We start from the raw sequence: 13,371 nt of genomic DNA, 5'->3' as shown, positions 1-13,371 counted from the left end.
GGAAGTGAAAACAAACTACATATTATGGCACCACAAGGCAAAACTATAAATGTAGTATACCCAGAGGCACTGCAATAATGATTATCATGTCAGGAAGACAGAGCTGCTACAAAATACATTCTGCAAACTACTCCACTGTACAATATCCTCAACACTTAAATTCCAATAAACACTTTACTGTTCCATATGCAAGTTCAAGACAAATTCTAAATCCTTCATTTCAATGTTTTTTTGTTAATACTTGGGCAATCCCGGATAACTTTGTTGCCCGCCGTGTAGTGTCAGGATCCCAGACTCAAATCCCGTGTACTTTGGCAATTTGAGTACACTGAAATATTTGAATGATCTTGCACTGCAAGTGATGTATGTCCACACTCCTCAATGATCCTGACTTAGATCTACACTGCAGTGCATGACAAATGCTGGGGCACTATCCCAAAAGCCTGCTGTTGATTGTTTATCATTCAGAGGTAGGCCGAGATTGCACTATTAGTGAAGATTGGACTGTTAGACAAGCTGACATTGACTGACATATTCACTTGGTGTGAAATTTGAATGTATCAACTCCTTAACGAGCTAATGGGTTAAAATGGATCCCAAGAGTTTATTTCCTTTTTACAAAAAAATATTTTACTCCGTCTTGCATATCAATCTATTATATCATGAAAGGGTCAGTTTATAAGTCATGGTATTAAGTATGTGATGTAATGTGGGTATTGGAGTACAGTGAGACCTCTTGTGCCTGAAATTGGTGTGACATAATAATGTGCCGGTGACATCATCGATTTGTCTTTCCGGTTAATTCATATTAGACGGAGATTCGATTTTGAATTCACTCTGCTGGTTGCATGATTAAAGACTAAAGAAACCATTGTTATGCCAATAATGTAATTCTGGTGCTTTTATTCAAGGTGTGAATCACAAAGTGACTATTTTTCAGGAAGATATCTCTGAGAAGTTGAATGAGAAGAATGAAGCAGAAGAGCAGGTAAATAAATGGGAAGCTGAATTTGGGAATGCAGGAAACTTAGACACAATGGAGAGGTTACATCATGCCGACCTGCACCACTCCTACATCCTGCACAACCACCTTAACTGCAAGTTATTGATTCCCCAAACCTCAAGGAGAGGATTTAGCCAGTGTGCTGGGACATAATAGCCGACACATTTTGAAACGTAAGCTGTGATACTTTACTTCCACAACCGAAATGCAGACAACATAACCAACATTTATGTGAACCATTTAAGGATGGACTGGTCTGGGATGCAGCTTCCCTTGCTGGTTCAGTATCAGAGGGCAAGAACGACCCAGTCGGGAATGTAATCCACACTAAACCATTCCACAGTGAGCATGCTACTATCGGGTCACCCGAATATTGTGTGGAAATGTTAATATCCAGTGTAATTAAGGTTCTCCTGGTTAGCGTTCTCATCTGAACCTATGGCTCATATTTCTGTGAGCTTTGATACAAATCCCATGTATTACATGCATTTGTTCATTGCTTACTAATGTCCTGGTAATTAATGTACAAGTACACCGATGTATACCAATTTCTCTGCCTTGCATGTGATAAATGTACAACCTTCTCCACGAGCCTTCATTCATTATTTTTTTTTAAACCATATCTCTTCAATTACTGCAATGCTCATTCTAATATCGACTTCACTTTTGTAAATATTTCTGATAGTTGTAAATTAAATAAACAAACTGCATTTTCAGCTCATGAACAGAGCATCAAACTAGTTCTTGCATTGACATGTCAACGAGCTATGATTAGCCATCACCAAAATATCTCCCAAACTGATCTCCCATAAATTTTTTTTCACCAAACCATTGGTCAGAACATGAGTGTGACTCCCCCATCAATCTCTATGTACTACATTATATAAGTATGAGCAAAATTCGCAGTGCAGTGGAGCACGTGATCAATGCCACATCACGTGCAAAAGTGCAAAACAATACCAGTTTCAAAAACTGTGCTAATTAGATTGTGGTTTATTCGTGCACTACAATATGTTCACGTTGTCTTTCACAATAGTTTACTGATATCAATGGAGCATCATGCTACTTGTAAGAGTCCTATGATAGGATGCTCCTTACGATAGAACCGTATTGATCAGAACCAAAATTGTGCACCCGACTATTTACACTCCTCCCCCCCCCCTTTTTTTTGCTTCTTTAATAAAGATTGACAAATAATCTTGATAAGAGTATTTTGGAGACATGTTTCTGGTCAGCATAATTACCTGATTCTTCGTCATTTTGTTAGGTCACTGAAGTCAAGTGCCAGACATGTGGATATGATGTTGGGAGATTGCAAAGGGCACTGGAAGCGGAGCAGGAACGTACAGCAATCTTGACAGCACGGCACCAGTCGGCCAAACAACTCTGCCAATCAATGGGACAACAGCTCAAGGAAAGTCACATTGAACTGGTTGCCATGAACAAGAACCTTTCCCATGCACTCAGCCTCCTAACCGAAGAGGTTGCCCGGTGAGTTATTATATTTGATGGATAAAGTGATATAGAACATCAAAGCTTATGTTGTGTTGTTTAATTGGGGAGAGGTTGAGCGTCTTCCCAATTAAAAGCTGTTTGTGTTTATTGTGTTTTTTTTTTTTTTTAAATCCTGTTTTCAGGGAAAACAATTTACTCGATAGCAGAAATGTAGATCTTGGCAGTATGGAGAAACGTGTTCAGAACCTTCTGGGCAAAGTGAGTTTATCCAATGCAAGAATTGCTTCCATTGCAATTGTTTTGTGGATTATGGTGATTATTATTATTGTTATTACTCTTAAATTATCATCATTAAAACATTTCCCATAAAATGCTAATAAATGTGCAATTTTGCAATGACATAGTGTGATATGCAGCGTCTTATGTTTGTGGTTTGTTGGTGACTTCTTTGGTATTGCCAGGAAGCAGCCTTGCAGCATGACACATATGACACATGGACTGGTGAAGATGAACACATTTCGCCCAAGAAGTTGGGCAATAACAAATTATCACAGCAAGACTCCACAGTTGCAGCAGGTTTGTTGAAAACTTCCATGTTTTAGCAGCTAATAGTTTTACTATTTTGTTTTTTGCCAAGAGGATTTAAGTTTGAATCTGCTTCCAGTTGAATGTTTTGTCTGGTTTGTGTCATCCCAGCACATCTTCAAATATTTTCGAGTGTTTGTTTGAAATTTGAGTATTTGTTTGTGTGTTTGTGCATTTGTGCGTTTATGTGTGTTTGTGAATTTGTACATTATTCTTTCATGGCCGAACTGTAGCACCGAAAGGCCCGATTCTTCCTGGCAGTGCCGGGTATCCCCTGCCTCCCTCACAACCCTTGGACAGCGCCGGGTAGCTCATAATGTGATGATCCCACGTTCAAATTATATACACAGGAAACCATTAAATATTGTGGTGGTTATGTTCCTGGGAAATGCCATGAAAAGTCACGATAGATAGTGAAAATCAAGGGCCTGTGGGAAAAGATGGCTAGTAGGTTCCTGGGCTGGCAGATGGGTGGCAGCCAAAAATAAGCACATCACAATTGACACTAGAATGGCACTCAGTTGAGCACATACATCCGCCAGGCTGAACAGTTTACGTTTTGTATCCCACTGATAGGCCGGATCTGCATCCGGACCTGAACCAAAATCTAATTGGCTTGTTCTTGTCGCCTATCCAACTCAACCACGACGCTTTGTCATAACCCGTCCACAACATTTTTGAGATTTTGTGCTATATATCGTTTTTGCCCCTATACCGGGCGTAGTGGCGTGTGCCTGTAATCCGGCTACTCGGAGGCTTGGGTTGGAGGATCGCTTGAGGACGGGAGCCCTGCACTGGGCCGCACTATGAGAGGGTGTAGGGCAGCCCAGAATCATGGTGAAACCCAATCCTTATCCCTGTGTCGTAAGAGGCGACCAGGGTTGCGTCAGGAAGGGCATCCGGCGTAAAACCTTTGCCAAGTCAGTATGCGGATCATAACGGATGATCCGCTGTGGCGACCCCTAACGGGAGCAGCCGAAAGACGAACAACAACACAACAACATCGTTTTTGCCCCTATCTCTCAACGGTGAAGAATCACTTTAAAAATTCTAGTATCCAGATCCAGATCTTCACCAAAATCTAATCAATTCATCGCTTTCACAAACCCAACGTGTCCACCAAATTTCGTCAGAATCTGTCCATAACTTTTTGAGATGTCCTGCTCACACCCAAACAGGGGTGAAAGCATAACCTCTGTCTACCTTTGGTGACGAAGGTAATAAACATGTAAAATAAATATGAATTGGTTTTACGTTGAAGTCCCCTGTCGCATTGAAGCAGATTAAATGTAGCGCCTCCCTTCTGTAATGTCTCAAGACCCCACCATTCCTCCCCTGCTATTCCTCTAAATAATTCCCCTTTGTAATCTGTCGATGTTTGTTTTTATAAATCATTCTGCCACTCCGTAAACCAGTGAACCACCTCATGCCCACTGCCCCCCCCAACCCCTTTCTCACCCTACCCCACACCAACCCCCCCCCACAGGAAGGTGATTTTTTTTTAAATATTTTTTTTCTTCTTGTACAAGATCATCATTCTTGGGTGCCATTACTAACGGTGTCCAAGATAACCGTTCCCACAACATGAACGCAAAAGTTGACTCGCAACTCGGCTCAAAAACTGCTTTTGGTCAAAATTAAGCCGCGTAATAACTAAATTGGCACGATGTTCAAATCCACAATGTTGAAGGGTTTACTGTTCTGGTGATTTGTTCAATGACTCCTAAAGTCCTTATAATTTATATAAAAAGTGCAATCTTGTCTGGCAATGTTTTTGCATTACTTGAGTGCATATTTAGTATAATGTATATTATTCTATGTCATGTTCAGTCATATGAAGGTCGGTGTGATGCTGGCTTAATGGTTGGTGTGGTGGGCTTGGGATCTTTGAGACCTGGGTTCAAATCACACTTTTCCTTTGAATTAATACCAGGTGGGGTTGACTCAGCCTGTCATCCTTCTGAGGTCGACAAAATGAGTGCCAGCATGCTGGTATCCTGTATCGGAGTGGCGACCCGTCCAGGATAGTGCCCAATAGCCAAGGAGACTGCTTAGGCAGCACCAACGCTCTGCAGAGAGTATGGTCCCAATGCATAGATGGATATGTGAAAACTCCTCCATTTGGCCTTATATCACTGTAAATAAAAGGTGAGATATCACAGGATGAGATCTTCCAAGATCAGTCAGATCTTCCAAGAAAACTCAGCAATGCCTTATTTACATCAAACCAAATCTATATTCTCTTTGTGAGCTTCCAAAGGGAATTGAGTTTGTGATGCAAACTCTTTCTTCCTCTCCCTCTCTTTTCTCTATTTTCAGAAACAAAAGCTGGATGTTTGGACACAAGTGTCCAAGACGAGCATGACGCTGATCGTAAAGTAAGTATTAATATAATATGTTGATGAAAAAACAAGTTTTATTTAGCTTTACATACAAGCTATTCAGATAATTTGTTTTGCACAGTTGCATTGTCACATCTATCGTGGAATATAAACATAGATTAGGGTCTGGCGATGTATCAATATACCAGTTTCCAGTATTTAATTTTTCATGTCGATTGTACCAATATATCGAAAATAATCGGTATGAAAAAAACCCCTGGAATATCACAAACAAATTGAAGAAAGGTGTTTGCAATCTTTAAATACCATGCTTGATTTAAAAAGCTCTGATGCACTCGGCGTCTCGACTACCCTGGACCAGTGAACCGTATGACATCAAAATGTACCAGGAAATAAGTGCAGCAGGTTTCAACTTTTAACCCTCAACACCCGAGCACCATACAAACAATCACGTTTTTCTTTGCTCCCGTGGCTGTGTCTCGACCCTCGTGGAGGATCTCTAAGTCTTACTCGCATCGTTGCTCTTCATCTTCTTCTTGTGGACTTTTTTGTTTCACAGCCTACAGTTTTCATCGAAACTTCCTGAAACTTGGCGTATATATGTAAAAATACCCCGCGCAGACAGTAACCATCTCCGATTTTGAAAATTCCTCCGAGAAAAAAAAGTTATGACGTCAAAATATCTCCGCTAATGGAAATCGCCTAAAAAAATTATCTCCGAAACTAGGCAAGCTTTTTGAATTCTGTTTGCGGGAATCGAACAGGGCATTAGCAGAGATGAATTACCGCACATATGACACATCACTATGAAGTCATATCAATTTTTATGACGTCATTCCTAGTTTTTGACATTTTTTTTGTTTCACAACCCAGAGTTTTCATCGGATCTTCGTGAAACTTGCCATGTATATGCAGAAAGCCCACGCGCAGGCAGTAACCATCTCAGATTTTGGGAATTCTTCCTAGAAAAAAAGTTGACATCATAATATCGCCGCTAATGGAAAATGCCTATACCATTATCTCTGAAACTCGGCACGCTGTTTGAATTATGTTTGCGGGAATCAAGCCGGGCATTAGCACAGATAAATTTATCGCAAAGCTGATACATCACAATGACGTCATATTCGTTTTTATGACGTCATCATTAAGAGGACGAGGATCTTAGCTCATTTGAGCTTGTTAAAACAATTACCCATTGGTTATCTACATGAATCGGTTGTGCTTTAGATAGCCTGTGCCTTTTACCAACAAGGTGATGCACAATAGTCATACTGGCATGAAGCAACAACGATTGTAGTCATACTGGTATGGTGATCCACGATCGTGATGGATACCGGCCGGTGCTGATTACCAATACTGATCTCACTTGAAAACAAAATAATTTTTAATACAAGCTGAAGTTGGAAGTAAAATAACCGTTCTCATGATTGGGGGGGGGGGGGGGAGCCTTATGTGGGATACTTTGAAAAATTACTGTGTGTCAATGATGTGTACATCATAGACTTAATTCATATTGGACCATTGAACCATGGCGTATTTTTGGAATCTGCGTTTAAAAAAATTAATTATTATTTTTAATAATGCCGACATATTGGTATGTCAATACCGACGGAGCCCAACATAGATATATGAAATATTGTACAACTTAATATTTTCGAATAATATTATAGATAAATGTATCCACAAATTATTCATCCAGGCATGCTACACGTTCTTCTGGTGCATACTGTTATTTTGGGCGGTGTAAAGGCAACTGACCACTCTGTATAGGCAAAACAAAATAACCCGGGTTACGTGCATGAAGCAAAAACATACCGACTGCTTATAATTAAAAACACCTCACAGCACTGGAAAACGTGGGGACAGGAATACTGTACTGTAAATGGTGTAATACCCTCCCCCACCTGGAGGGGGCGCTACATGATACACATTTACATAGAGAATTTGTGTCCTACCCTCACTCCCCCAAGACCATCGACAAAGATAAAAACACCCCTACACATGAATTAGGGTTTATGGTGATCATCTGTAGCAAGTCTGGATGTAATCAGCCCAGAACGGTATAAGGAGTACGGGACAAATAAACACCGGTCCATGAATTTTAGTAAGGATAATTTGTTTTGCACAGTTCTTTCATACATTGGAAGAGTATCCAGCAAACTTAGAAATGATAATGTCTTTCCACAACTTCAATTTGTCTATGTATCGATCCTCTATTGGATTATGCAAAAAAATTGCTTTGTCTTGCACTATCACCCCCACTCTCTTTTAGAGTGTTTTTCGTTATGAGAGCAGTGCTAATATTAATTTATTAATTTGGTCATTTCTATTATAAAGAGGATATCAGACCTGTCATAATGAGTACCCTGAATTCTACCCAGAATTTTGTTCTGAAAATTATCTGTCTCTGCTCTGAGGTGAATTATCTCTCAGTAACTTAACTGACGTTGACATCCTCATCTGCAAGCCTGGTGTTGGCTTAACAGCTAGGGCAGCTGGCTTCGGATCCTTGGGTCCTGAGTTTGAGTCCTGTTGGCTGCTGACTAAACATCAGGTGGAGCTGAGTCACCCTGTCATTCTTCTGAGGTCAGTGAAATGAGTACCAATGTACTGGTTAGAGGGGCACAGCATCAGCAGCACAGCCACGCTTCCAAGAAATGATAGCTACTTGGCAGCCAAGCTTCCATATGCAAGAGGAGATCCACATCTGCTTCTACAACTCTCCAAACAGATAAAAGTGTTGTTTTCTGAATGCCTGGTGTTGGCTTAATGGTTAGGGTGATAGGCTTGGGATCCTTGGGTCCTGGCTGGCTGTTGAATTAATACCAGGTGGGGTTGACTCAGCCTGTCATCCTTCTGAGGTTGGCAAAATGAGTGTCAGCATTCTGGTATCCTGTGTCGGAGTGGTGACCTGTCCAGGATTGTGTCTAAGAGCCGAAGGAGACTGCTTATGCAGCACCAACGCTCTGCACAGAGTGTGGTCCCAATGGATGGATTTTCTGAGCACAGTTCACTCTCAATTCCTGGCACTTTGAAAAGTAGATTCATGATTTTCTGATTTATAGGAAATTTGTAGCTTATGCAGCTAAAGATACACATCTTTTTTTAAAATCTTTCTTTTATTGACAAAAGTGCTCGTGATCAAGCAAACAATCAAGTTTCATGGTTTTATTTGACATATTTCTGCTTGAAGCTGTTCCATAACCTCAATTGGATGCTCTTCTTTTTGAACTGCAAATATTCCATTTTGATGAAAAATCTTGTTTTCTACGATCTTCAGGCATCCATTGTCTGCCGAAACAAAATCAAAGATGGGAATTTCGTGCTGTGGATTGGCTTATTAATGTGCCAGTCATATCAATCACATATATCGAGGAAAATTAAGGGATGATAAAGCTCCAGGGATAGATAACATGCATTCAAGAGTGTTGAGGGAGGTAGCAGAGAACATAGGAGTGATGTTAACAGATTACTCGTGGGGCTGGGACAGAGTTGTATGCATTTATATGTATAGGGGAAAACCAAGCTGTATATGGTAGTATAGGTCCTAGGCTTTAAAAAAAATTGGGTTCTCGCTCGAAATCCTTATAGATTTTGCACAGCTTGCCCCAAAAGTTTCCCGTCGGGCGAGAAACCATACCGGTCATATCTCGGCCATTTCTTGAGAGATTTTGACCAAAAAATTTTTAAACAGGTTTTTTGGGCTGGGGAACACGCTAAAAGCAATATTTAGTCGATTTGAGAACTGGTTTACATGATGGCGGCTCTGAAGCTCTTCTGTAGAAACCAAATCGGGTCCGAAATTTGTAATCCTCAATATCTCTTCGGCCATTTTATTATTTTAGATGATACGTTTTTGCTAAATAAAGGAATACAGGTTTTACTGTTACACAACTGCCATATCACACAAATTTATTAAGTTGAACACCCACATCACAATGAATTTGTGTAAACTTCCACCATATCAGATTTAATTAGATGGATTGGTGCAGGCATCATCTTGCAACTTCATGCACTTGCAGAAATTTCAGATTTTCTCCAAATTCTTGTAGCTGCTGACATGGCAATACTTCCTTTAGGGCTTTCGGACCATGAACTACAGATGTGTCAGAGCGCTTGGGTTTGGATAAGACGGCCTTCGGCTTATGCTGGTAGAGGACACACACCGTATCATGTTCAGATGAATTTGCTCCTTCGTGGCCCCAGTTGTCCATTGCTGCTGATGTGAAGTTCCCTGGGTCAAAATGTGCTGGCAACTTCATGTCCGCTTCATTTTGGTTGACAGTGAAAGCAGCCAGGTCATGCTGGTACCGGCGGAGTTCAGTGTAGCTTATGGCCATCGCCTGTCGATTCAGAGAGGTGACAGATTTTGCCACCACGTCCTATGGACTGTGGGCAAACTCGGCATTCAATACAGACATTGGTGTTCTTTTTCTGCCAGAATGGTGAATGTAGAACATGTGCTGGAACATGGCCTGTATTTTCCGACATTGCTGGACTGAAAGAGAACCATCTTTGCGTGGCACCTGTTCCTCCTCCTGGTCTACATCATCGACATCTTCCTGCATGTCACTTGTTATTACTTGGTCAGCTGCGGCCCTGCATGTGGCTGGACTGAAATTAAACAAATGGCCATAAAACTGCAGGATGGGCTCTGGGATATTCATCTTTGACCAGGCTTGCTTTAAATCTTCGGCATCACAGAAGTGATCATCTAAGTCGAAGTCGTAGTCGTGCAAGCATGCTCTGAATTGAGCTGCGACGAATTGCATGGGATTCACTGATCGGATACGCTCAGCAAGTATATTTGCCTCATTACCTAGCACATAGAATACCATGAGTCATTTTCTTGCAGAATCTGAGTAAGCAAAGTCTATCAGGTCGTTGACCTGCTTGTAGAGGAGGACCTTCACATCCATATTCTGGACATTACCTTTACCTCCTAGGCGGCTGTTCATCTGGTCTCGAATAGTAGAAAGTTCATAACCCTTGCCAGCACACAGACCCATCTCAATCTCGTCAGTGATCTCATTCCACACCTGCTGCTTGGTATTGAGTTGTACAGGGGAACTAAGAGTTCTGGAGCATTCATACTGCTGAATATATTTGCACATGCACTGGTTGTGATAATAAATATCAGCCCCATACACAACATGTTCGTCTAGAAGGTCACAAGTTTGACTGAAAACATCATCCTGGAAGTAGACGGTCGCATCTAGGAATATCTTTGCTCGGTTGCTCTTGCAGATTCGATATTTGGTGAAGTCACGGTTGACTGACTTGTTGACACATATGACACATGTATACTGATAGTACACAGTGGCACGACCAGGTGCCACACAAGCTGGTGTTCGCATGCTGTTTGACTGTGAACGAGTCGTAGTAGGTGTTGGTGACTGGGTTGACGCATCATCACCAGAGGGCACAGATTGCTTCAATGCTTCTCTCTGCTTCTCCTTAAGCTTGGCAATTTTGGTGCTATTTGTGTAGCCCTTGTAGCACGCATTTGTGACATGATAATTGAATAGAGCGCCAGGCGTCAACTTCTTCAACCTTGTGAGCACCGCATCTTGTCGTGTCTCGCTTGCGGATATAATCTGATCGCACCCATATTGTGTACACACCAGCTTGTCTTGGGTGTACTCTTGGCAAATAATACAAAGCTCCTCATCAAACTCGACTGCAACATCAGTCGCAGCGCTAAGATTGACTGCTTCCATCATGATGTTAGTCAGTTCCAATCTGAAATGGAAAGGGAGATAAAAAAAGGTTAAAAATATCTAAAAACACATTGACAAATGACAATCACGAATATATCAAAGCTATATACTACTAAAACTCTCATCTTGTATGTGTTTGTATATATATATATATATATATATATATATATATATATATATATATATATATATATATATATATATATATACATATGTTCCTATATATATATATATATATATATATATATATATATATATATATATATATATATATATATATATATACATATGTTCCTATATATATATACATATGTTCCCGAAATACAGCCAAAACGGTACACGATAACGCAAAAAATTTAGGGCCACATTATTTACCATTCACCTGTGGTGTGCAGTATCAAGTTTCGTTCAAATTAGGCAACACAAAAAATTATTAAAAAATCAATTCCCGATTCAGTCAAGTTTTGGTATGACGATCCATAAAGCGCAAGGACAAACCATGGAGAATGTGTTGATATACCTCGAGAAACCGGTTGACCGAACGATGACTCCTGCGGTAAATGCTCAAATTTTCTTCAATTTAAAGTTTGACCACTAAATAATATTAAAATTTAGTGTCTTTTTAAAAAAAGAAAAAATTCATCAACGCTGTCACAACGGGAACCCAACGGTTTCACGGGTCATCTGGTATTTATTAAAAAAGTAATGAAGCTGGGTGTGTATGAAGCCTTTGAACCCATTGGCTGGAGAGCTGGCTTGTCTCCACCCATAATTGTCAGGAAGAAAAATCATGCATCCACCGCGTTGGTTTTCTCGAAAGCAAAAGATGTCTTCGGAAGTCTCATATTTACAAAATGAATTATCTGACCTAAGCAGTTAGGCATGTTAGATATGCACATAAGCAGTTAGGCATGTTTTTGCTTCATGTTTGTAAGCCAAGGTATTTTATTTTGGTAGCAATAAAGGCAGCACTCTGGCCAATACACCACCCAAATGAAGTTATGAGCAATTTGTTTAATAAACGGAGATTTTTTGTATGTAATTAGTCCGAGTTGTCAAGGCTGAATAGTGCGAGCGTATCGAGTTATGCTATTCCTGGTGGTAGTGGCTATTACAAATCATAATGTAATAAAATGTCGATTTTCTGCATGACAACCATAAACATTGTTAATTATCATGATCATTTGAGGTGTTTGTTGGTTTGACTTGTATGCACTTGCACCGATGAACTGAATTAGCTAAAAACTGCAGCTTGTGCTCAGCGGTGAAGGGGTAGAAAAAGTAGTGAGAGAAGGGTGTAAGTGGGAATGGATGAAGGGATTGAGGGGAGTCAGTGATTGGTTTCAGTGGAAGTATGTGAAGGTGTAAAGAAGGCATTGAGAATGTGTAGGGTGGATGAAGGTTTTCAGGGAAATGTGTGAAGGGGTAGAGGGGAATGGGGAGAAGGTTGCTGAGTTGTAGTTTTAAATGTATAAATCAAAAGTGATTCATTATATATAAAAAGTGGTATAGTGTTAACACTGTCAGGAATTTAGTGAGGACTCGGAATATTATGTGCAGTCTTGGTCAGTACATTTGAAGACGAGGACATAGCTGCATAGAAAGGGTTCAATGTAGGTGATTACATTGATTATACAGTATATGGTTTTTCGTTTCGACCAGTAAATTGAACCTACCTTTGTTGATAAAAATAATAGTTAATTCTGGTTTCCCCAAGTTGAGCCCAAACCTTTTTTTGCACAGGCTGATGAAGAACCTGACCTTCTCACTGCTGTTTTCTCTGCAGTCTCCACAAAAAATTCCCTGGCTAGACGCATGGCTCACAATACCTTGATACATGACCATGGCCAAACGCAGCAAGGGAGCCCTGTGCCGAGCAAGGCAATAACTAGGCCTTCCACAGCATACTTCCCTTCAACTGCAGACACCAAAGAACTGGTCAAGAACAAAACACCAGAAATTAAGGTTGAGGAAGAAGTGAAATCAGTGCCTTCAGCCATTGAATTCTTTGTTAACACTGAAGATGCAGCAAGCATTAATTCTTATTCTGGAGCACAAGGTAGGAGTCACAATATTATGACAAATAATGTATTTTTTTAAAATACTTTTGATAAGGCTCACAAGTGAGCTATGATGTTGATTTCAAAATGTACGAAACGTATTTACATTGCAATTGAATATCGTGAACATAATGTTTTGAGCAACAAAGGTATTACGCATATTGTAGCAATACCAGGGCAATACATTACCACTGTACAATGCAGAA

The 13,371-nt window shown here is 40.3% G+C and overlaps 1 protein-coding gene and 1 pseudogene across 6 annotated transcripts in view; one reads left to right on the top strand and one right to left on the bottom strand.

Annotated features, from left to right (window-relative positions):
* The window catches only part of LOC147032263 (neurabin-1-like), a 94,628-nt gene that overhangs the window by 64,864 nt on the left and 16,393 nt on the right, over positions 1-13,371 (top strand). For 5 of the 6 annotated variants that reach the window (XM_085869691.1, XM_085869695.1, XM_085869690.1 and 2 more), the window contains 6 exons: positions 941-988; positions 2,271-2,494; positions 2,641-2,716; positions 2,920-3,034; positions 5,363-5,421; positions 12,849-13,164. In XM_085869691.1, coding sequence (XP_085725817.1) covers positions 941-988; positions 2,271-2,494; positions 2,641-2,716; positions 2,920-3,034; positions 5,363-5,421; positions 12,849-13,164 — 838 coding nt within the window. Of the gene's footprint in view, positions 1-940; positions 989-2,270; positions 2,495-2,640; positions 2,717-2,919; positions 3,035-5,362; positions 5,422-12,848; positions 13,165-13,371 lie in introns of those variants that run through there. The other variant, XM_085869696.1, reaches the window with a different exon arrangement.
* LOC147032264 (uncharacterized) lies at positions 9,288-11,108 on the bottom strand (annotated as a pseudogene).

Source organism: Eptatretus burgeri, chromosome 2 (assembly GCF_056783735.1).
Source record: "Eptatretus burgeri isolate ZD-2024b chromosome 2, Ebu_testis_v1, whole genome shotgun sequence".
In the NCBI taxonomy this organism is placed as follows: domain Eukaryota; kingdom Metazoa; phylum Chordata; class Myxini; order Myxiniformes; family Myxinidae; genus Eptatretus; species Eptatretus burgeri.
Note: the sequence above shows the minus strand (reverse complement) of the source record. Positions and strands in the feature narration are given on the sequence as shown.